Source organism: Monodon monoceros, unplaced genomic scaffold, assembly GCF_005190385.1.
Source record: "Monodon monoceros isolate NGI ecotype Baffin Bay Population unplaced genomic scaffold, NGI_Narwhal_1 Super_Scaffold_6, whole genome shotgun sequence".
NCBI classification, from domain to species: Eukaryota; Metazoa; Chordata; class Mammalia; order Artiodactyla; family Monodontidae; genus Monodon; species Monodon monoceros.
Genome location: NW_021703783.1, coordinates 66,773,939 through 66,799,860, shown reverse-complemented (window position 1 = coordinate 66,799,860; position 25,922 = coordinate 66,773,939). Strand labels below are relative to the sequence as shown.

General features: G+C 34.4%; 1 protein-coding gene across 4 annotated transcripts in view; it reads right to left on the bottom strand.

Annotated features, from left to right (window-relative positions):
- The window catches only part of LRRIQ1 (leucine rich repeats and IQ motif containing 1), a 197,776-nt gene that overhangs the window by 9,382 nt on the left and 162,472 nt on the right, over positions 1–25,922 (bottom strand). For 2 of the 4 annotated variants that reach the window (XM_029204164.1, XM_029204163.1), the window contains 3 exons: positions 18,246–18,375; positions 15,677–15,737; positions 10,589–10,709 (listed from right to left, as the gene is read on the bottom strand). In XM_029204164.1, the coding sequence (XP_029059997.1) occupies positions 10,589–10,709; positions 15,677–15,737; positions 18,246–18,375 (312 nt within the window). Of the gene's footprint in view, positions 1–10,556; positions 10,710–15,676; positions 15,738–18,245; positions 18,376–25,922 lie in introns of those variants that run through there. The other 2 variants (XM_029204165.1, XM_029204166.1) reach the window with 2 other exon arrangements.

Below are 25,922 nucleotides of genomic sequence, written 5' to 3'. Positions count from 1 at the left end.
TATTAAGTATAAGGTACACAAGCTTACTTGTATTTTTAAAAAATTTAGAATTTTGATATTTAATTGAATTTGAAATCATCTCTATTAGAGATAGAATCATGCCTAATATATAATATATATAATATATAATGTGTTCATTAAATGTTCATTGATTAAAACAGCCACAAATAACTTCAGAGGTACAATTCATTCAGGGTGGACTTAAAGTATTTCTAACGTTATTAGCCTTATTTTTAAAAGAGATCCCCTAAAAAAAGAGAGAAATCCTCTCTCTCCTTCTGGTTTTTGCCCATAAATATACTAGAATTTTCAAAACATAACACTGCTTCCTTCAGGAGAGACTGCAGGCCTGGTTCTCTAATTAATATTCTGCATGAGAATAATCAGATTTAAAATGAAGGCCACCTCTTTTTTTTTCATTTTTAAAAATTTTATTTATTTTTTTATACAGCAGGTTCTTATTAGTTATCCATTTTATACATGTTAGTGTATATATGTCAATCCCAATCTCCCAACCAAGGCCACCTTTCACACAGTCCTCTAAGTTGAAAAACTGAAATTTCTTTTAATGAGGATAGCTGCCTAACATGCAATTCCTTTGCTTTTCCTGTAATAACAATTTATATTTGTACAAAATTTTATAGGCTTTACTAATTACTTTCAGGATAACCTATTTATTAAACTACCTCCTACCTGTAGGCCTATAGCTGGTTCCCTACTTAATTTAAAATTTACAAGCAACTTCTTTCTAAAAAGTAACTATCTAGCTAAAGATTAAGCTAAAGGTAATTTCCAAATACCACCCTATGAAATGTTGACTGGGTTCTCAATAGGAAAAGTTTTTGTCTTTTAAAAAAAATGTATTGGGACATTAAGATATCAACTACTAAGTAAGCATTTACTGTAGAATATTCTTAAGCCAAATTATTTTAGTAAGCATGTTGAGTTTTAGAAGCACTCCTAGATTTTTAAAATTCAACTTGATTTTATGAAATAGCCATCATTTCTCATAGAGGATGGAATTTTCTGGTCTTTTTTTTTTTTTTTTGCGGTACTCGGGCCTCTCACTGTTGTGACCTCTCACTGTTGTGGCCTCTCCCGTTGCGGAGCACAGGCTCTGGACGCGCAGGCTCAGTGGCCATGGCTCACGGGCCCAGCCGCTCCGTGGCATGTGGGATCTTCCCGGACCGGGGCACGAACCCGTGTCCCCTGCATCGGCAGGCGGACTCTCAACCACTGCGCCACCAGGGAAGCCCTTTCTGATCTTTATTTAGAAAACATTTAAAAGAAAGATTTATTTATTTCCCATCTCAGTTGACTGCTTAGCTCAAGTAATCAGAGATAATTCAAGCAATGATTAAAATCAGGGTCATTTAAAAGTATTCTGGCATGGAGAAAATTTTCAGTTACAGACATGATTTTCATACAATAAAACATTAGAAATAATAGCTTCTGTTGCCTTCTAATTGGAAAATTGTCATATATAAAGTTTTATTGTTTTAGTTGCAGATTATGGAATTTTAAAGCTATAAGAATTCTTGGATCTCATTTATGTTTGTTTTTCTCCCCCCCTTCCCACATGAACACAAAATATATATTTATATACTCATCTAATTTTCAGCAGGATATATATTTTTTATTTTATTTTATTTTATTTAGTTATTTTTTTTGCTGTACGTGGGCCTCTCACTGTTGTGGCTTCTTCCGTTGCGGAGCACAGGCTCCGGACGTGCAGGCTCAGTGGCCATGGCTCACGGGCCCAGCCGCTCCGCGGCATGTGGGATCTTCCCGGACCGGGGCACGAACCCGTATCCCCTGCATCGGCAGGCGGACTCTCAACCACTGCACCACCAGGGAAGCCCATATATATACTTTTTAAAATATTTATTTATTTATTTGGCTGCGCCCGGTCTTAGTTGCGGCATGTGGGATTTATTTCCCTGACCAGGGATCGAACCCGGACCCCCTGCATTGGGAGTGTGGAGTCTTAACCACTGGACTACCAGGGAAGTCCCAGGATATTTTCTAAATGAACAAACCGAACATGAAGTATCTCATCTAAGCTCACAAAAACATATGTGTGAGAAATGGGATTCAAATTCAATCCGTCCTTCTCCAAATTTCTTTCCACTATTCCAGGGTACCTTTTCCTCCCAAACCTAAGGTCACAAACAAGCTGGTGAGGAGCCAGGGCAGAACTAGAAACTGACTTCTCAATCTCTTAACACATACTCTTACCAATACCACACTGTCTCTCAGTGTGTTTAAAAATGCAATTGACGGGCTTTCCTAGTGGCGCGGTGGTTGAGAGTCCGCCTGCCGATGCAGGGAACACGGGTTCGTGCCCGGGTCCGGGAGGATCCCACATGCAGGGGAGCGGCTGGGCCTGTGAGCCATGGCCGCTGAGCCTGCGCATCCGGAGCCTGTGCTCTGCAACGGGAGAGGCCACGACAGTGAGAGGCCCGCATAACGCAAAAAAAAAAAAAAAAAAAAAAAAAATGCAATTGACATATCAATCATCTCTCACCTCTGTGCTTCACAATTCCAGTTTAGTAAGAGCTATGCTATACTTTATTAAAGTCATTCCCTAGTTAATTGTTTTCCCTAGTTAATGACATGGCTTTATAGGCTGGAAGTTTCAATAGTTTCTAAAACTTAGAAGAAAGAGAATGATGGGACAACATTATCTTAACAATTTGAGGTCTTCTTATACTTCTCAGTTTTTCTCAATTGCAAAAATTTTTTTGCAATTTTTCTCAATTAAACATGATTTTTAGCCTAAGACACCCTGAGTAAAATAATACTAGGTCTTAATTTGGTCCAAGTTGTGAATCTCCTTGGGAGAACAGTGAGTCCAACTTATTTTTATAAGGATATTTTTCATACATATACTGATAATTCATATACACATATATATATAAATGACTGTATTCAGAGACTAGTAATTTAGTACATGCATATGTGTCAGTTATCAATGTATTGCCTCTTAGCAATGAATACACCCTTCATTACATGTTTCGTGATAAAAGAATTCCTTTAAGCATTTCTCCTTTAAAGTGAGAAAAACGTGAAGCCTTCTCAGTAGAGGGTACTGACGGGTCACTGCCAGAGGAAGAGGCTTTGCAATTTCTGGCATAGATGGAGGTGGTGGGGTTGGCCTTGTGGGTTTGAGGCCCTCTGATACAGGCTGCCTGAGCCACAGGCCCAGAACATGATCCCTCTGCAACCCTGCAGCTTCGACCTAACCATAACCCGTGTGCTGTCCTCTCCACAGGGAAACAAAGCCTGCACACCTTCTGCCCTTATCAAGTCCACTCACTGCCCACGCTACCCACTGCTCATCACCTGTCCCCCTCCTTTACTCCAGAGAGTTGCCCTGTAACCCCAGACCAGCCTTGGTCTGGCTAAACCAAGAACTTCTCTGCTATTCAGTGGCCAAACCACACCTTCTCCAATGAAGTCCAAACTTCCAAGTTTATCTTACTTGGGTGCTCTTCCTCAGCCCTAGGATATACCATTCCTTATATTTTATACTTGTTCCTTTAGCATAAGTAACACTTAAGCTTTCCCTGTTTAACCTACTTTACAATAACTATCTCCTGATTGGACCCAGACTGTCACAGTAGATATTTATGTAGATTATAACTCCATGAAGGCCAGAATTATGCTCAGCACTCTTTCCCCTGTATGATGCGATGGCCTTCAAGGAGCACTCCGTACATATTTTTGAATGAACAAATGACAGGATTGGCTTCATGTAGGCTAGATCTATGGGAACTCGCAGCTCATGATCTGGGCTGTTTGAAAGACTCACCCAGAAGGAAATCCTTGCCATTTAGGTAGATTGTCCTCTTTAATGATAATAGTACCAGGAGTTTGAACAGGCCAGGTGCTTTTAGAAGCCTTGGCAGATACTTGAATGTCTACCAAACAGTAAACCTTCTACCCACCTTCTTTGTCAGTACAGCCTGCCTCCCGCTACGGAACTCGAAAAAAATGTCAGATATTTTCTTTTCTGGCTCTAATGCAGCTAAAGGATGGCCATATTCATTCATTCATACATTAATTCATTCGTCAAATATACGTCAAAGGCCCTACCATGTGCCAGAGTTAGTCTAGGCACCAAGGATACTCCGTTAAATTCCCTGCCCCCCTGGAACATACACACTAGCAGGGGAGAAGGAGAATAAACAAGAAACATGGAAAATTAGTACCACACTGTTGTGGCCAATGGAATCTGAAATAAAGTGTTTAGATTTTCCTCCCTGATAGAGGCTAAGTCCTTCAAAATTCCGTCTTCATGTTGACTGAATTCCATAATAGAGTGCTATTTATAACATATTACAACCTTTCTTTAAAATCTGTAACCATTTACTAGTATAAATCTCATACAAACAGTTTAGAGAGAAGGACATAAAATGTTAATGGAAATGTTTTCCCTTGTTCTGGAGAAGATAATATCCATTGAAAAATAAGGTGATATGAATATAAGATATAGGAGAAAAGCAACAATGGCTGATAAATTCATTTATTCTCTTAAGTGCTTTCTATGTGCTAAGCATATACAATTCCTCTTTGTACTTTTTTTAAAAAAGAAATCATAATTTATAATATTGTCTTTTTGTCCCATCTTTACGTTGAGATAGATAGAAGCAAAGCATTCATGATGCAGACAAGTTGGACGGGAAGCAATTGATATCTTTACACTAGGAATCAGGAGACTCAGATTTGAGTCTCAGCTCTACAACTTTCTGCATCCTTAGCTCTGGACAATTTATTTATAAAATTAAAAACTAAATCCCACCTATTCCAAAGGAAATCTCAGGCAATAGCTGGTAAGGAACACCTTTCTGAGTTTTTCTTTTCACGTTTTTTCTTTTTTCCCCTCCTCACTTTTATTAAGATTATTTTTTTAGAGCAGTTTCACGTTCACAGAAAAATTGAGAGGAAGGTACAGAGACTTCCCATATACCTCCTGCCCCCACTCATGAATAGCCTCCTTCATTATCAACATCCCCACCAGAGAGGTACCTTTGCTACAAATGATGAAATTAAATTGACAAAATATAATCACCCGAAGTCCACAGTTTACATTACAGTTCACTCTTGGATTTTGGTTTTGTACATTCTATGGGTCAGGAAAAATGTATAATGAATGGCATATATTCATCATTACGGTATCATACAGATTATTTTCACTGCCCTAAAAATCCTTTATGCTCAACCTATTCTTCTTCCACCCAACCCCGTACAACCTTTGACATTTTTACTGTTTCCATAATTTTACCTTTTCAAGAATGTCACATAGTTGGAATCATACAGTATGTAGCCTTTTCAGATTGACTTTTTTCACTTATTAATATGCAATTAAGTTTCCTCCATGTCTTTTCATGGCTTGGTAGCTCATTTCTTTTTAGCCTTGAGCAATATTCCATTATCTCATGTACTACAGATTATTTAGCCATTCACCCACTAAATGACATCTTGGTTGCTTCCAAATTTTGGCAATTATGAATAATGCTGCTATAAACATCCATGTGCGGGTTGTTCTATGGACGTAAGCTTTCAACTCCTTTGAGTAAATACCAAGGAGCAAAACTGCTGGATCTTATGGTAAGAGTATGTTTAGTTTTGTAAGAGAGTGCCAAACTGTCTTCCAAAGTGGCTGTGCCATTTTGCATTCCCACTAGCAATGAATGAGAGACCCTATTGCTCCACATCTTTGCCAGCATCTGGTTTTGTCAGTGTTCTAGATTTTGGCCACTTTAATAGGTGTATAGTGGTATCTCATTTTAATTTGCTTTTTTCTTTATTGTAAGTATTGAAGTGGATGTGTTGGCCTTCCAACTTTGTTCTTCTCCTTCAACACTGTTGGCTGTTCTAACTCTTGTCCCTCTCCATCTTTGTACTTGCTTAATGATCTGTAGAGTGCTTTGCTTATTGTAGGCATGCAATTGCTTGCACCCACTACGTACCCATGATGTGGTTTATGTAATGACCCACAGATATATGCAACACCATTTAAGTCTTAAGTTTACTCAGTGAGGGATTATAAATGCATATTACGTGTGTATACTGCAGCTATGTACAAATTAGATACATAAATATGTACATATATACATACAGACATACATGAATATATAACATGCTAATAATTCTTGACTTGCAAATTTTAATTTATGTCAATGGAATGCACTTAGTATATTTGGAGTAAACTTTAATGGTCATCCTTGAAATCTACTTTTGCTTTAGCTACCACCTTAGTCTCTCAATCTCCACATACTACAGAGCGCTGACATCTAGTAAACTATATATTTCACTTTGTACTTTTGATAATCAAATTAACCTTTTTTGATAAGAGCTGTAAAATTACTTTGTCAATATATTGGAGTCATTGTATAATGTTAGGATTGACTCAGAAGGCCTTTCTTCAACTGATCTTAGGCTTTCTGAAACACTAAGGTATTTTCAGAAATATTTGTTACTCATTATCAGTAGGAAAGTCAAATTCCTCCACTTTGCTTTCAAACTTACCTGAAACTAGGCTTCATTTTTAATTCAACCTTATTTTACATTACTTCAGTATGTGGAACCTCTGGTCCAGACAGACTCCTCAAAGTTTCACAAATATATTTCACCCTTTGCCTTTGTTTAGTGGATTTATTTCCACTTTTTTCCTTACTTAAATCCCAAATGTCATTCTAGGTACAGGTCAATTGCCTCCAAGAAGGCTTCTTCACTCCAACAGCATTAGCTGTTTTACTTCCGAAAAATATTTTTTTCCATATTCAGAAAATTCAGTACCATATTAAAAGGGCTTACATATCATGAGAATTTAGACATGCTCAAAGAAGAAGCTGATTTGGGGCTGAGTATGCACTCTTACAGAGGTATTGTGGATTCTCAGTCCCTGGCTAACTTTGAAAATGGAGTATGTCCTGGAAAGTGCGGAGATGATGAGAAGGCGGCAACTGGAAACCTAAACTAGGTATACAGTGAGTAATGATCAATCAATAAATGGCTCTTGAATGAATGAATAAGAGGAACTACATTAATTATGTTCTATTCTTACTAAGCTATATATTTTGGCCCAAGGAAGAACAGAAGACAATATATAGCACTGAGTTTGGAATTAGAAAAGATGGGTTCAAGTTGCTGCTTTCCCTTGCTAAGTTTTTTTTGTGCCAAAGTCAAATTAAATAAACTCTCTAAGTCTCATTTATATTAGCTATCAAAGAAAAATAATCATTATAAGTAAGAAAAGATAATTAAAAGAAATTGGTTAAGCTATAAATTGCTAGAGCAATAAAGTTATTATTACTGTAATGCATCCTTTATTTTAAGTATTAAATGGGAACATTAATCGAGAAAACCAAAACCAAAACCATTTAAGGAAATCAAATATTTTAATCTAAATATTGTCTAAATGAGGAAATTTCTTGGCATGGTCATTTTATAAATGGCACATTTTTAAATAAGAATGTGACCTCTTTCATCTCTTTTCAAGTCATTAGATAGATTATAAAGATAGGTAGCAGAAGATCCCCTTGGCCTTCTGTAAGAGAGCAATAAGACCTAAAAGGAAAAGGACAAAAAACCAGGAAATTCTCTAAGAAAAGACAGTATTGCTTGAGATGGATAGCATGCTGAAAGTACAGTGGTTCTGGAATTATTTGACACACAGAAAAGGAAGACAACTCCACTTTGAAGTTATTTAAAGTAATGCAGCAGTAACATAAAACATACAACAATAACAAACAATACAAACAACAAGGACTATACTTTAAACCCTTACTTATTACTAGGCAATATATCACATACTTTACATATATTTTTACTTATTTATTCCTCACTACAACTCTATGGGATAGACATTATACTTCCATTTTATAGATCATAAACTCATTCTCAGAGGTTAAATAATTTATCCAAGGTCACACAACTTACATGTGATGGTGGAATAGGGTTTTTAAACCTGAATGTATCTAATTGTAAAGAATACATGTTACAAATATTACAGCAACATTTAAAGAGAAATACCTAGAAAAGCTCAAAGGCTGAAAGAATTTTAGAGCTGCAGCCCATAAACTACTCTCTAGATTTGGCTTGCAAAGCTAAAAGAAATATTTTAATAAGGTGACAAGATTTTGAGAGAGAGACAGCTGTTGGAAAAAGAGCTTTCAAAATACCAAGACTGTAAGTGGTTGGCCCAGGACCATGGGGGCCTAGGACCCAAAGACTTTAAGAGTTAAAAGATTTCTATGGGTAATAAGCTATGCCAGGGTTTTCAGTCAAGTAACTATTAAGAGTACATTTCTTTTAAGCTGAGCTCGTTAGCCCGTGTGACTTGACACTAGAGACTTCAATATCTTACTCTTACCTCAATTGATTTTTTTTTTTTTTTACAGCTATGTGTGGGTAGCAATTACAAAGAACATTTACTAAGCACTTATTCTGAGCCAGATTCTATTCTAAATGTGCTACATTTGATCCTAAAACAACTCTACAAGGTAGGTATCATTCCCATTTTAAGGATGAGGAAATTAAGTCATGATACAGATCTAGGCAAACTGGTGTCTGAGCTCACTCACACCCTTTACCGTTATATTACATGACTATTATAGTAAACTAGTAATGACAGTAATGCAGCAAGTAGTATTTATTCATATTCATTCTGTTATTTAATAAAAACTCTATTTTTCTAAAGTGGCTTGTCTTAAATTGTCACTAAGTGAACAGATTTAGTGATTAGTAGTGTTGGCAATAACATCACTTATTGACTAATTGAAATTACAATGAGGATGGACAGATTTAGTGATTAGTAGTGTTTGCAATAATGTCACTTATTGACAAACTAATTGAAATTACAGTGAGAATTGCCTTACTACAGTTTCTTAGAGAAAGTGTTAAGAAATGAACTCTCTATAATGATCTTGTATACTCTAAAATCTATGATTCAGTGTCTATGTAAGTGAAAGATGAAGCTTGTGCATTTCAGGATAGCTGCTGACATTGAGTTATTTATGTTTTAACATTCAGATGGTACATTATGAACAGAAGCTTTGTTATTCTGTACAGTGAAAAGGCAATTTTTGTTAAAATTTTATTTGGTTTGTTTCTTTTTACCTACACTGCTTCGAAGTGATATGAGTTTGTAATAGGCAATGCTTAAAATGGATATGGCAATATTCATTATTATGTGTGGCACATTTCCTCCTGAAATGCATATGTGTATATATATATATATATATATATATATATATATATATATATATATAATTGATGTAATTAACACATTATGTTGCTGTAGAAAATTTATATTAAATGAATAATTTTACTTAGGTGAATGAACCTAAAATATTTCTTAACCATATTGACTAGAGTAACCTTTCATGACCAGATTCTATAATTAAGTAAGGAGAATTCAAGCACTCTAAGAACTTTGAAGGCTGGGAAATATTTTTAAGTTAGACATATTAAAAGAATAATTTTAAAACAAAATTAAAATTTATCAAAATGAACTTGCATGTATTAATGGATTTAAATGACTGTAATCTAATAATACCAAGCATCTGGATGAAAAGTCAGAGAACCATTTTGAAGTTTTCATTTATCTGAAGAGCATCATCCGGACTGTTGAATTGTTCATATTCAATCAAATATTGACTTTGTGTGTATATAACCATACCATCAATGAATAATAAATCTTTTTATAGAATAACTGTTCCTTAAAATGAAGTGTAAGTTAATGTGTGGACTTTTGAGGTTCAGTATACTTTGGGAAAATTAACAAAATACGGTATTAAATGAAACATCTTTTATACTCATATACCATAACACTGTAGAAGATATTTCAAAATCTCTACAGTGTAAGTTAATTGAAGAGTTTGAAAAAATTATGCTTTATTACCCCCAAATATCCTAAGATACAGATATTTTTTAATGTTTACAATCTTTTCAGAGTTAAGAACTGCTAGGCAATTCTTGTTGAAACCATGATATATATATAGTTATATTACCAAATTAAAGGTAACAGATGTGTGTGACAAGTTTACAATTGGAAAAAGTCATCATTAAGAAATATAAACTGTCATCTTTTCAGTGGAAATAGTTTTTAAGAGCATGGTTTTGACAGTATAAAATTATTATCTAAAATCTGTTATTTAAAAAAAAATTTCCTTCAAAAACAAATTTTACTTACAATATATATTAAATTAATGACAAAAGACCAAAACACACTACTTTGATATATAAATCCAACTTTTTACAATTAGCCTAAACAAATTCTTTTAGAACTAAATGATCAAAGAATTCAATACAATCCATGGGGGTTGGGGGGTGGGGGAGTAGACCACTGAGTCACAGAATACAATTAAAATAAAAACTGATGCTATTAATTTTGAAATAATTTAATTCTGTTTATATCAAAAGAAGACATTTAAAGAAGGAAAAAATTCAAATGCATAGTTTTGGGCAGTTCTGGTTGCTGGCATCCTACCCCTTATCTGTTAAAGGATGCTTGCTGGCATTAGTTTCCATCAATTCATTTGTGATTTCTAAATTAATTCTGAAGGAAACCACAACTTACTTGAAGATCCTGCTGAGTGTCTGTGTGCCTGATTTTTTTTTTCTCTCTTCACAGACAAAGCACTTCCACTGGTCATGGAAAAAAGTTCTAAATCCATGTCTTCTCTGCTTACAAGCCTTGCCTGGGAGCAGTGGGAGAGAATGTATACAATCATGAAACAAAATATGACATTTTCTGAATGCAGCTCACATTACCCCAAATAAACAAACAGGCTCTGTCAAACAACCTTCTCCAAAATGATACCACAATCCTTTATTTCTGCCCAGGCAGAACAAATGCACTATGTCAAAGCATTTTTTGCAAATAAGAGCCAATTTTAAAATTGAGGTTTGCTATTTGAGTCTGTACAACAAAAGAAAATACTTTAGTACAGTAATTTTGATGAAAATCAATCTTAAAGGCAACTGACGAAACTTTAAATAACTTAACATCATTTATTTACCAAGGATATTATTTAATTCTTAATTGAATGTTAGAAATGTCACATTGGATTATTTTCTGCAATATTTATGTTTTACTACTTATAAAATTCCCTGAAATGCCTTTCATCACATATTTGTATACTACAAAGTCACAAAAGATCTCTGCCTTCTCATTATAGTCATTATTAATATAAAAATACTATATATTAAGTCTAATTTGGGAGTAAGGATAGATAGAAATTTCAAGATATTTTATTTTAAGGACATATATGTTAGGTAATTTATTTCATCTAAAATTACTCTCAGAACTTTTATTACTATCTTGGGCTGAACTTAAGAGTTGAAAGGGTCACTTCTTGACTATAAAATATTGTTTTTACATAATGTCTAATATCATTAAGTAAGGATTTATCAGGATTCAGCCCTGAAGTGGGAGAAAATGCCATGATGGAATGCAAAGCAGCCTCAAAGTAGCTGGGATTTCACCCAAACCACAGAATGCTTGAAGTCCTGTGAGAAAGCATTGTCCTTAATGTTTGATGTGAGAAAAATTTAAATAGAGTGAAATAAAGCCATAAAACCATCGCTGTGGTTAAAAAGCTATCCCCATATGATGAGCTACAAAAACTCATGAAACCTGAATCTAAAGATAATCTTCTTTCAGATCCAGATCTTTGCTCTTCTCCTTTACATCCCCTTCCCACCTTCCCACCCATATTCATGACCTTCTCATTGTTAAGTGAGCAAGTTTGCTACTACTGAACTCAGAATAGAAACCATTCTATAGCATCAGTCACTTTTTAAAATGTATCTGGCTAAGTGATACAATTGTTTTGTTAAAAAACCTCAGTAGAAAACTGTTGAAAATGAAATAAATAACAATTGGCTTCCAATTTACACTTGTGATTTTAGTCTAAAAAATGTAACACATTCTTTCCCGATTTTATTTCAATTAGTGCACAAGAGTACGTATTTAATGTTCCCATTAGAATAGCTCCATCAATGCTAAGACATCAAAAGAACCAGTCAGGAATAAGGGGTAACTATCAAAGCAATACCACAATTTTGGTGAGACCAGTTACAAAACAAGGAAAAACATGTTAACCACATAGGGGACTCTCCTGCTGGCTAAAGAGGCTTTATCTGTAAGCCTCAGGATTTTAAAATCAGGTTTTATTTGCTTCAATTTAATGACATAATTTCACTACACCTACTTAAAACGCAGAAATCCCACCCTCCTCCAAACAAGACAATACCTACATGTCAAGAAAATGTTTGTGAACACATGCCTTCCAAAAACCTTATCATCTAAGCCATTAATATCCAAAAGATTGTTTCTTTCAAAATAGAAAACAATGTCAGTTACTAAGTAACCTTTACTTTTTTCTTTTTTTGATTATGCTTTTTTTGTTTTATCTGAGAAATCTTTGCCTACTTCAGGTTTTTGAAAATACCATACTATGTTTTCTTTGAGAATTTTTATAATGTTAGCTTCTACATTTAGACCCACGATTCATCTCAAATTTATTTTTAAGTAAGATGTGAAGTAGGAGTTGAGATTCATTTCTTTTTTCCATGTAGATGTCCAGTTGCCCGGCACTATTTGTTGAAAAAATTATTCTTTCCCTCTTTTTAATTGCTTTAGTATCTTTAAGGAAATCAATTAACTTTATAAGTATGGTATTCGTCTGGACTCTCTATTCTTTTCCATTGATTGATTTTTTTTTTCTTTATGAACATAACATACAGTCTTGATTACTGGGGTTTTATAGCAAGTCTTGAAATCAAATAGTGTGACTCTCCTTACTATTCCTTTTCAAGAGTGCATTGACTATTCTAGGTCTTATGCATTTTCATATTTAAAATTCCATTTTAAAAATCTGTCCATTTCTACTAAAAAGCTTTCTAAAGTTTATTATTATTAACTTAGATCATTTGGATCATTTGGAAAGAACTGACATCTTACAATTTGAGTCTTCCTATTAATGCATGTGGTATATCTCTTTGATTTTTTTATAAGCAATGTTTGGTAGTTATCATTGTAGGGGCCTTGCACATATTAATGTTAAGATTTATCATTTAACTCTTTTGAAAATTCACCTTCTCCTTCTGCTCAATCCTGCTTTTTTCATCCCTCAAAGGAGTTGTTCCTGAAAGCCTCCCCAATTAACATCCTGCTTTCAAATATCAGAATCTCAGAGTATGTTTTCTGGAGAACCTGAACTATGACTGTCTTCTGCAGGAAAATGCTAGCGTTTTGGGGGGATAAATTTAATAAACAATATAATTGTCTAGCTCTATGACATGCCTTCTGAAGTATATATGTGGAAGTAAGTAAAATAATATCTTGTTTCCATTTTTCTCATTCCTGTCTGTCATACAATATGCTTTAATCCCATTTGGAAGACAGAGAGGTTATTTATTAGCTTCCTCAAAACCCAGCATTTGAACGTTTGATTATGTCTAACTGTCCTCACTTTTGAAGGTTAGTGATGAATATTCTAGATGATATTTATATTCATCCCTATTATTAAGAAATAACTCCATTGTCTTTTGGTATGCCTTGTTCTGATATGATGTTAGCTGTCAATCTATTGTTCCTTTGTAAATAAACTTTCAATTCACTAATTCTCTATGATGTCTAGTCGAGGGTTCAGTTCAATGATATTTTTTATTTCCAGAATTTATAATAGGCTTATTTGCATATCCATCTCTCCTTTAATTAAAATTTGATCATTTTTGTTCCATAATTTTCTGTCCTTTTATTATGGGTGTTATTCTTATGTCTTTGAGGATCTTATAGTAGCAGCAGTTGCAGCTTTTTAAAATCTTAAGATTTTCCTCTTAGTTGTGGCCTGGTCCCAGTTGTGCAATTATCTGTACAAGTTCCCCCACTAGTAGGGTGTTTTTATTCTCCAACACCCTGCATGATTTCCACTCTTGGCCTTCAATTACCCCAGTATCCTTTTCGCATAAATCCTTGATCCATTCCCCTGTCTTGACTCAAAAAAAAAAAAAAGTCTGTTCTACTACTATTAATACTTACCTTGTTTTGTGTACAGCTGTACCTCTTCAACATATTAAAAAAATCATTTATCATTGCTATGTATTTGCCATACATTTGTAGGTAGTATAATATAGTGGGATAGGGAGGAAGGAGGTTAATGTCAGAGCATTAATCTCATAGAACCATTTTGATTAGTAATCTACCCAATCTGTTTTCATTCATTTTTAGAGGTATAATAATTAAATGTAATATCCCTTCCTTTATCCTGGCATTCCTTGGCACTTTTATATTCCCCATTCTTGCTCCAAAGTGGCCACACAAAAATCTGTGCAAAAGTGCTAGTCAATAACACGTAGGGTGTTAATAGCCTGAAGTACCAATTTTCCTAGGGTAATCTACATGTCACTCTGCCACAGGGATCTCTATTAAAATGCAAGAAAATACTTGCTGAGTGATTATTTCAAATATGTACATAGATTCTATATATTTTCATAAACACACTAATTTTAGCTATTGTCCTAATTTTTCTCCTCTTTCAGGAAAACTCCTTGAATGAGTTATTCATGAGAATGATGAATAACTGCCCTGGATACCATAATACCAGTTCCCATTAGGGAATACATTATCTTTTTATACTAAATTCTACGTGGTAAGTTAAATTATAATCAGTTTTCTTGGTGAATGTAGAATTTGAGCAAGGAATATTTACTAGTTGACATAAATGGAAGGTGTCATAAAGTTAGGGTCACTTGATGCATCCATTTTCACCTGCCAAGGAGGCCACACACTTCCATCATTAGTTAGGGTAACCTCTTCTCTGGAAATTTCTGGAAACACATTTAAAATTTCTTGTTTGGGGACTCTTTCTCTAGACTCCATATTGGCCATTCTCCTTCTGCTAATATAGTCTTCCTTCTAATAACATATATATAGTTCAACTGACTTTTGCAATGCCCATTAGTTATACTGTCTAGAGTCTACACTCTGGTGACCAAGTTAGAACTTGGTTGTTCCTAAAGCTCCAACAATTAAAAAATAATTTTTTTGATGTGGCCCATTTTTTAAAAGTCTTTATTGAATGTGTTACAATATCGCTTCTGTTTTATGTTTTGTTTTTTTGGCTGCAAGGCATGTGGGCTCTTAGTTCCCCCACCAGGGATCGAAACCTGCACTCCCTGGATTGGAAGATGAAGTCTTAACCACTGCACCACCAGGGAAGTCCTGAGCTCCAATAATTTACACTTTATTACTTAGAATGGTGGAGTTCACAATTACTTTCTAATTTTTATCTGGTTTGATTTCCTGAGTTGTGAGGGTAATTTGCTGTTTCCCTCAAATATCCTACTCTTAAAATATTCTAGAAAATAATGTTATCATACAACTTCTTGTCCAGAGTATTTTAAAAAATACGGTAGCATGCTAATATTTTAAAATCTACCATATAGAATTAATATTTTAAAGTAATATCATATTTTAAAGTTATATTACAAGCCAAGAAAACATGGTACTATTTTAATACATAGCATTTTGACATTATCCCAAAAAGATACAGTTGTGGTATTTTCATAATTTACACTACTTATGGACATATCTTAAAGTGCCATTTATTGAGTACTGGTGTGCACAACATTTTTTCTGAACTTTAAACACATTTCTTACCACAAGCTGAACTCTTCCACCATTAAGTACATCTGGATCTAACTCAGGCAAGAAGTGATTGCTGCATAGTGACAAAAACAGAAATCATATCATTATATAAATGTAGAGGAAGACTATGAAAGACATGCCCAATGAAAATTTTGGGAGAAATAAATAATTTACAAAATGGAAATAATAGTTTTCTTAAATTAGGTGACATGCAAAAATACATACAAATTTACATATTTTCATAGTCATTTTAAAATTCAGTTTGACATGAAATTTAAATTTCTAAACAGCACTTTAATGCTACCCTTCTTTGCCGAACATAAGCACATAAACAGATCAAAAATCTGAAAGTACCAATAACCATAGTTAATAAATTATAGAAAATATAAATATTTTACTACATGTACTTATATATCTTACTTATAAGAAAGGCAAAACTTCCTATTTTTAAAATAGCTCTGGTGTATTTAAGGCATTATACTAATGCTCACAATGAACTTCTGTTGATATTTGGCTTTTCAAGAACTTCTGTTTTTGAAAACAATTTTTCTTAAGATATTACTACCTATATCTTCTTTTATATATTATATTGTATTTTCAAAACAGAAAATCCATCAACAATTGCCTGTTGCATTATATGTTTAAACATAACTTATTTAGGAGTAAGGGAGGTTGTGAAATGTTTAAGCATATCTAAAATACATCCTGAAACATTTTGCTTGTATTTTTCACATTATCTATACAGATGCTTTTATATTTCTAAACCAGACCTCTTATACCTGGTTAATACAGATGGTAAGCTATGGGTTATACTGTATTTGTTTACAGTCCTAAGAATGTCATGTTATGAATTATGCTAAATTGATTAATACCAACATAAAATAAATTGTGCTTGCATTAATTAGAATACTTAGCAAAATAAAAAAGTCTCAAATGTTGATTGCTTTATTCCTACTTTCTTTGCTCACAATGAAATAGGATATAACAATCCAGATTTTGAAATGTTTTAATTTCACTTTCATTCTTCACTTTCTTTTCCATGTTTTTAAAGAAATTATATGGATAGAATTGACTACATATAAAGGTTTCCATTTGTATATATTATAAAAAAAGGTTTCATTTTTGCACATTATAATTTTCTGCTAAATTAAGTTTCAGCCCTCATAATTGTAGATTTATTTGTTTGTTATTCATTTAAATAGTTATCACCCACAATCCCTGGAAATGTTTCCAAAGTGTCATCTACATTTATATTCAATACTGGTTTACATATTTAATAAATGCTTATAATAGTGCTTCTTTTTTTTACTGTTTTGTGGATATATGTAGCTAAAATGAAAGTCTTAAAAATTTATGTCAGCTGTATAGCACAGGGAACTATACTCAGTATTTTGTAATAACCTATAAGAGAAAAGAACATGAAAAAGAATAGGTATGTGCTGTACACCTGAAACTAACACATTGTAAATCAACTATACTTCAGTTTTTAAAAATTTATGTCAAAATATTATATCCAGACTTCTTTTTCCTTAAAACTTTGGTTTAGTGGTTATGCACATAAGTGCTTTATGTTACATTTTTTGGGCTGAATTTTGTTCCTTCGAAGTTTATATGTTCAGATCTTAATCTTCAATACCTCAGAATATGACTATGTGAAGATAGGGCCTTTAAAGAGGTACTTAAGGTAAAAAGAGGTCATAGGGGTGGGCCCTAATCCAATATAACTGGTGTCCTTGTAAGAAGAGGTTAAAACACAGATAACACAGGTGGAGGGATGGTCATGTGAGGACACAGTGAGAAGGTAGCCATCTGCAAGCCAAGGAGATGGACCTCTAAAGAAACCAAATTTGCTGACTCCTTGATCTTGGACTTAAAACCTCCAGAACTGTGAGAAAATATAGACACATCTCTGCTCTTAAAGCCACACAATCTGTGGTATTTTGTTATGGCAGCCCTAGAAAACTAATACATACATTAATGTAATAAAAATTTATTGATTACCTATTAAGCTCAAGGCACCTTGTTTGCTGCTAAGGGACATCAACATTTGATACCCTCAACCTTGAGAGCTCACTTCTATTGTGAAGTAGAGAGATAAGTTATTATCATCTCACTATAAAGAAGAGGAAACTAAAGCATTGAGACATCATTGAAAATCAGTTACATGACTAGTAAAGTGGCATCAGGGTTGAATTATAATTTTAACTGCCAAACATATATGATAACAAAAATAACATAAAATAAAATACTATACCTCCAATACATATGATATTTATAAACAGTTAATCAATACCATGCATTTTACTTTATAAAGTAGAATCATTTGTGTGGTTCATCATCACCATCAATCATTTGTGTTGGTTTTAAGCAATACAGAAACTAAGTTCTTGAATATTTTATGGTGAAAAATATAAACAGTGATCAAATCTATTCTACATAAGAGGCCATTTATAACCTGGCAATGTAGAGTATTGGCCTTTGGCTATATAAAGTCATGTTTGTTTTAGAACAATTAACCTAGGTTTCAGTTTTCAAGATGTATTTGCAATACAAAAATCTAATTTAAAGGAAATGACCTCACCATTTCATGTTTCTGGAACTAGTTTCATGAACCCCAACCTGTGTATGAAGCCATTGGTATGTATATTCTTTATTCCTTTCTAATTTTTCATTTGCAGTGGTATCCTTACACATAAATTCTTCTTCCTTACCTAGGGAAAAAGTATGGAAATTTTATTTGTTATTTAAAGAGATCAAATTTTGGCCAAGCAGTTCAGTCTAGGCTAACAATTTTATCACAAGAAAAAAAGAAAAACAAGACAATTTAATTCATGGGAGCTAAATCATCTGTAAGAGAAATAATGTCAGTCACTTATAGATTAAGTGCTTTTCCAGCTTGGTTTCAAACCCACCTATTTTGAAAAATAAAGGAGTTGTTTTAGTGCAACCTACATTTTATAGGGCTTGTTTTTTAGTGTTTTAGAAAATGCAGATAATTATTTTTGGTAGACGGAATTTAAAGTCTAATTGTTCTCATGCTATCTTATCCATATGTAGAATTTATAAATTATATTGAGGATTTTCAAAACAGAATTTTAATTCTATGTAAAACTAAGCTTGGTTCGTGTAAGCTAGTACAATACTTAAGTTAGGATATCATTTATATTAGGTTTAGGAAACCTGTGCTAATGCCATAGCAGTGATTTCAAAGACGGAGGGGGGGAAAGCGTAACAATGAAGATGGGTATGGAGAACATGCAAGAGGAGAAATTATACAAGGTAAGAACACAAGATAACAAATATAAAGAAAAATAAAATAGTAAGAAAATAAAAGAAAAAGAAAAATCCGACCATTATATTCACATTTAAATTTACTATATATATATTTGTAGTTTTCAAAAAAACCCTGCAGACATTGCTGCTACATCAATGTCATTTGAGTTACAATGAAGACCTGTTGTTCTAGAGCACTTCTCTTGAGTTGTTAGACTGCTTCTTTTTTGGTGCCATCACCATGCTTAGGGACTTGTTAGCATCGTAGGCTTGACTGACAGTACACCAGAGAAGGTACCTCTTGAAACTAACTCATGGTAATCAAACTCACAAGAATTCTATAATTTAAAACCTGATGTTTAAAATGTCAATTCATTAATTGGAATTATTCTTTCACTATAGATCTTGGTACATAGAAAGTCATTTTATATTTGCAAGTTGTTTGGAAAACAAATGGAGCATGGTGCAAAGCCTATTTTGAATGCTTGGTGCTGTACAGAGACACATACATGTATACACATGTATACATCACACATGTATATGCACGTTTAGCATCTGTCTTTCTGAATATGTTGAGGATGGTACATTCATCATGTCTTTTTATTCCTTAAAAGTTACTGTTGTATTAGTGAAATGACTCTAGTTTTCAGTCCAAAGAGATACTGGAGCCAGTTCTCAGGAAAGCTACAAATTAAGATTTTTTTTCTCTAAATTACGTTACTTAGTAAAGTTAACTGCCTGTTAACTTCTTGTGCCACTTTATGTTTCTAAAATGGTCATACCCCTTCTTCCTGAGTTTAAGCCAATCCCTCCATAGTTGCTGTATTGAAGGAACAATTACTTCACTTTCAAGGGCTGACCACTGAATCCATGAGCAGACACCATTTTGATAAATGGCCTTCCTTATAAAGAAACTATAAAAGAGACTCAAACAAAGGGAAGATTTGGGGTTGCTACACCCATACTGCATTAAGCATTAAGTCTCTTCACCAGCAGAGTCCCAGACTTTTATCTGCCTTTCTTGGTTGACTAGACCAAATGGTGAACCCATGGGTACAATGACAGATAGTAGTGAGGAATCAGTGACCCGGATAATCAACTGGACCCACGACTGGAAACTTACCTACTCTTGATATGCAGAGAATCGTTTTGTAGCAAGTGTACTTTTAGCTGAAAATAAAAATTATCTCTATGTCTTTCTGTTTCTTAAAATAGTGACATATACTTGCAATAGTCCCTTTTTAAAGTGTTCATTCTGAAAAGTTTTCCTCAACTGCACGATAACACTCCATAAACCCTAAGTGGTTTTACATCAGAGCTCAGCCAAGGTTCTAAACAACAATCCCTGGGTAAAGATTAGAGATTTCACTGTAAGGGTCCAATTCATATTAACCCTTTTAAACTGAAGGCATAGACTGGTAGATTGGTACGAGTTCAGTGTAAAAAAGAGAACTAGCATAGTGGTGATATTGGTTGGATGTATTCAAAAATACTGCCATTCAAATGCTGGAGGAAATGATTCTGGTAAATGATTTTCGCTAAACCATTTTAGGATTACCTCTGTCACTGAGGAGAAAGTAGTATTTACTCCTTGAAGCTTGCTTTTAGCATTTTGTGTGGGAAGAATGATGGTGACCCGGATTACTTAACAGATGCTTATCACCTTCTACTCAGGCTCCCCAATAAATCCTCTTGGTTTTAGAAGCATCATTTGGTCTGCAAAACTCAAACCTACTGCCTATCTACTGCTCTTCCCTGCTTCTCTGGGTCTTCATAAATTTCTCGTACCATCAACCTAAGAAAAAAGGTCTCCTTTTGATTCCTGCTCTCCCCTAGTTACTACAGTCTCTATATGCTGCTTTACTTCAAAACACACATTTTAATAATTTTATCTAAACAAATTGTTAAACTTTTTATTATAAAAATAATACATTTTCATAATAGATGATTTTAAAAATACTGAAAACTAAAAAGTCAAAGAGAAGAAAATCCACAGAGAGCCCCACTATTCAAAGACAACAACTGGATAACACTTTTAAGGCATTTTCTTTTAGTTCTTTTGTTCATAGATTTGTTTTTTGTTTACATACAATTGTATGTATCCTATACATTCTACTTTTCAGTTAGTACTATAACAAATGCATTCTATGTAATGGAAATCTCATCCTGAAAATACTTTTAGGGGTTATACACTGTGAGGTACTAACTTGTTACATGAAGGTTTTTAAGTATCCTATTTAATTAATCCACTTTTTCAGGTGGAATTAAAGATAACATGTCTGAAGTTATAAATATTTTGAGGGACACAATATAATCTATATTGTCAAATAGTTTTTAAAACTTTCACCAATTTACCACATGCTATATGAGGTTATTCATTTCACTAAGCCCCTAGTCAACATTGGGATATTAAATATTTTAAAGCTGTTGATGATTTGAGAAAAATATTGTCTAATATGATTTTAATTTATATGTCTCTACTGCTAGTGAGATTGAAAGTGATTTCATATGATTATTTACCAATTATAGGTCATAAAGTGTAAAATATCTTTCTTGTTCTCCCCAATTATCTGCTGGATTCTAGTATTTCCATTTTTGTCTTCAACTGACATTCATAATCCTTTATCTGTTATCACTGGTGCAAATATTTTCTTCTCTAGGTATCCAAATTTACCTACTTGCTAAATATTTTCTAAACTATAAACAATTTTCCTCTCATAATTTATAGGTTTGTATCTCCCAATTTGATAAACTTATATAAAATGACACATAAGATTTCAGGGACAAATTCTATACTCTTCTAATATTTTGTCTTTCACACTAAAAGATACCGGTTGTTAACAAAATTCTTTTAAGAGGAGTCTACTCTCTCCGTCTTTCCTTTCCATTTCCTCCTTAATTTATTGCAATCCGATTTTGCCAAATTGAAAGTGTCCTTACTATGAGGGCCTCAAACCATCTTATCTACCAAACACATTTATTCCTTATCTTCATTGGCCTCTCTGCTCAATTCAACTACACAGAACATTTTCTTTGTCTTAAAACTCTCTTCTCTACAGGACTTTGGAACATCAGACTTTGAGTGCTTCCCTTCAGTCTCCTTTATATTTGTGTTCCTTCAGATGTTGATGCTTGTCATTCTGCAAGTATCTAGGAGCACCCGCACCCCTGCTATCCACCACCACACCCCATGCCTGGTATTCTGCTGGCTTTTTTTTTTTTTTTTTTGCGGTACTCGGGCCTCTCACTGTTGTGGCCTCTCCCGTTGCGGAGCACAGGCTCCGGACGCACAGGCTCAGCGGCATGGCTCACGGGCCCAGCCGCTCCCCGGCATGTGGGATCTTCCCGGACCGGGGCACAAACCCGTGTCCCCTGCATCGGCAGGCAGACTCTCAACCACTGCGCCACCAGGGAAGCCCTGTGCTGGCTTTTGATGCCAGTCAATTAGATATGCATTCTTTATTGCCTCATGAGGCTGGCAGCTTAGAGAACTAGATATCAACAACCTCTATCTTATTCCTGTTCTCAGATCCAGCTGAACTTCAGAATCACAACTTGTTTTTATCATTATCATCCTACTAAGTCTGGTTTTCTTCCTGAATTCCCAAGTCATTCAGACCTGGAGTAAACCTTGGCTGCTCATTCCTTATGTAATGACATCTAATCCAGAAACTGGGTCTAGTCTCCCTGCTGGGTATCTCAGTAATACCTGGCTCCTCCTTTCATCCCCACTGCCCTCATTTTGAACAGGCGTGAGTGAGAGTCTCTGTTGACTCACTGACATTCGTGCTTCAGCTCACTGCAATATGGCTTCCTCCCCACACCATTTCACTGGAACTGTTCACACCAAGATCATTAGTACTGCTAAATCTTTGGGACTTTTTGAAATTCTTACTGACTCCTCCATGATATTATACATTGTTCACGTCTTCCTTCTTAAAAGGATTATTTCCTTTGAGTCTTGTTTAATTCCACTTATCTGGTTTTTCTCTGCCCTTTTGTCTAAACCCCAGTTTCCTTCAAGGGCTCATCTTCCTTTGCTATCTCTTCCACTCTCAGGATTCTTCTCTGGGGTACTATCCTGGCCCTTTCTTATTCCTTGGTTATAATCTTCCTGTAAGAGGATATTCATTCAAGTTCTTCAATCACTTTCCTTATCTCCTTCTGAAATGTATCCATCCAAAATCTCTCCACTATGGTATCCTACAGATAATTTAAACAGAATATGTAAAAAGCTGAACTCATGTATTATCCCACCTTTTCTAAGTTACTATAATTCTACCATCATCGTCAATGTAAAATTCAGAAACCAGAGTGTTGTACTGAACCAGCATTCTTCCTCACCCTTCAGCTGCTGATTCTACCTTCTAAATTCTTTTCATTCTGTCAAATTTCTGGTATTTGCATTGTGACTATTTAAATTCAGCCTACTATCATCTCTTCTTAGTTACTGTAACAGCCTTCTCACTGGTCCTTTTCCTTTTGGCGTTGTTCCCACTTATATATCTCCATACTGCAAATGGTCTTGCTAAAGTACACATCTAGTTTGCTCTTTCAGAGGTTGAACTCTTGGTTCTCTACTATCTTTGGATAATGTTCAAAACATTTTGCATAGCATACAGACCTTCCTTATACCTTCAGACACATCTATTAAGTTCCTGCCTCAATCATCCAGATGTATTATAATTACTCAAAATGATCATTTTTGCCTATAGACATCGTGTTTGGGATTATCCACTTTACCAGTGGTGTTCTTACTTCAGGTCTTCAGGTCTTAGTTTAGAAATTACATTCTTTGGGGTAAGCTCCTGATCTTTGAACACTTCCGTTCCTTATCCAAATTAGGTTAGAGATGCCCTCCAAAGGATAATATAGAGACCCCATGATAGCATTTATTACATTATACTTTACTTACCTATTCATGTGTCTGTTTTGCCTCCTAGAATATACACTTTTTAAGTGATACCTAGTAGGACGGTGCTCAACAAATATTGGTAAAATTACGGAGTGATTGTCATAGTTGATTAATGTTCTCTGAGAAATATAGAGTTGGAATTTAGATTTTTAGCACGTAGATGAACCTGTGCATTGTGGAGAATAACACATGTCTAAATGTGATTAACTTAATTATTATAATAGAAACTTCAGCTCTGAAAGTCAGAATTAGATTGGGATAAAAATTGACAACCAAAGGTAGTAAATTTAAAACAATGTGTGTGTGTGTGTGTGTGTGTGTGTGTGTAGTTACTTTATAAATAAAACGTTGACAATGTACACAATCCTAGAAGAAAGCAGTTCAGCTTTAAGAAGTTCTCCAAAAGAAATGAAGTCTTGGCGGCTTCCCTGGTGGCAGAGTAGTTAAGAATCCCCCTGCCAAGGCAGGGGACACAGGTTCGAGCCCTGATCCAGGAAGATCCCACATGCCCTGGAGCAACTAAGCTCGTGTGCCACAACTGCTGAGCCTGCGCTCTAGAGCCCGTGAGCCAACTACTGAATCCTGCGCTCCTGGAGTCCACGCTCCGCAACAAGAGAAGCCACTGCAATGGGAAGCCTGCGGCACTGCAATGAAGAGTAGCCCCCGTGGGGGTGGGGGGGGTGGGTGGTGGTGGTGGGATGAATTGGGAGATTGGGACTGACATATATACACTAATATGTATAAAATGGATAACTAATAAGAACCTGCTGTATAAAAAGATAAATTAAATAAAATTCAAAAGAAAAAGAAAAAAAAAGAGTAGCCTCCACTCGCCACAACTAGAGAAAGCCTGTGCGCAGCAATGAAGACCCAATGCAGCCAAAAATAAATAAATAAATTTATTTAAAAAACAAGAAATGAAGTCTTTTTTAAATTAATGGAAATATTTTTTTCTTCATAAAAAGCAAAATAAGTGTTCATTAAACTTATATGCCTCAAATTAATCAGTTTTCTAAATTTACAGAGGGAGGTTAGGATTCAATTATCATTTGGGGCACACAAAAAGAAGCTAATTATTTATATTTTTAATACATATGGTGACTTTCCCATGACTATTTTCTTTTCTCTTAATGGCCTTTCTCAGTAATATAATAACAAAATACTCTTGGTTTCATGGATGGAGATGAGTTCATTTCTTTACCAAAAGCTTTTGAAGGACGTGGTTGCATACTGAGCAAAATGCTTCATGTGATGGAAATATTTTTGGTAACTTTGATAGATGGCTGATTCTATGTATCTTATGCTGGGAATAGTAAAAATGTGATTTACATTATAAAGTGTAAGTGGTCTGCATGTGTTTATTAAAAGAAGTTATTGCATCATACCTCACAATAAAGGACAAATAAAATTGGAGTTTGGCATAAATGTTATACTAACAGAATTTTAAATTCATTAACATCTGTATAAATACTTGTTGATAGGCTGTTTATGGCTTCTTTCTTAACCAATCCAATCTGTTGTTGGAAAGTTGACAGCACTGGCATGAAACCAATAACTCTCTAAGAGCCATTTGTGTATGACAAGCAACATTTCTATTCTTTTAAAATATACTTAAATATGTATGTAATTGATCACTAAAGAAAGATTACTGTATGAACAAAGAAGAGGATTGTTGGTACAAGAGTTTAAAAACAGAAATTTGGGGAACAGAGCCAAACTATATGTACGGGTCAAAGGCTAACTGCAGCTCTAATCACTCCTTTACATATTTCACTAAATTTTATGGCAAAGAGGGTTAAAAAAAAAAGTACTAGAATAAAAAATACATTTGAATTTTCAAAATTCATCTGTTTGGGGGGTGTTGGGTAATACATAAAGTGTATGATGACCCTTATGAAAGCAAGGAAAAATAAAAGTGAGTTACTAAATTATACATTTTAAAATACATGGATTTTGTAAGACATAACTTTCAATACCATGGAATTGCTAGCTTTAAGCAAATCCCTCTGGAATAACAGAATCATTCTTTTACAAATTGGGTATAGTTGTGCTTATTAAACAGTTATAAGC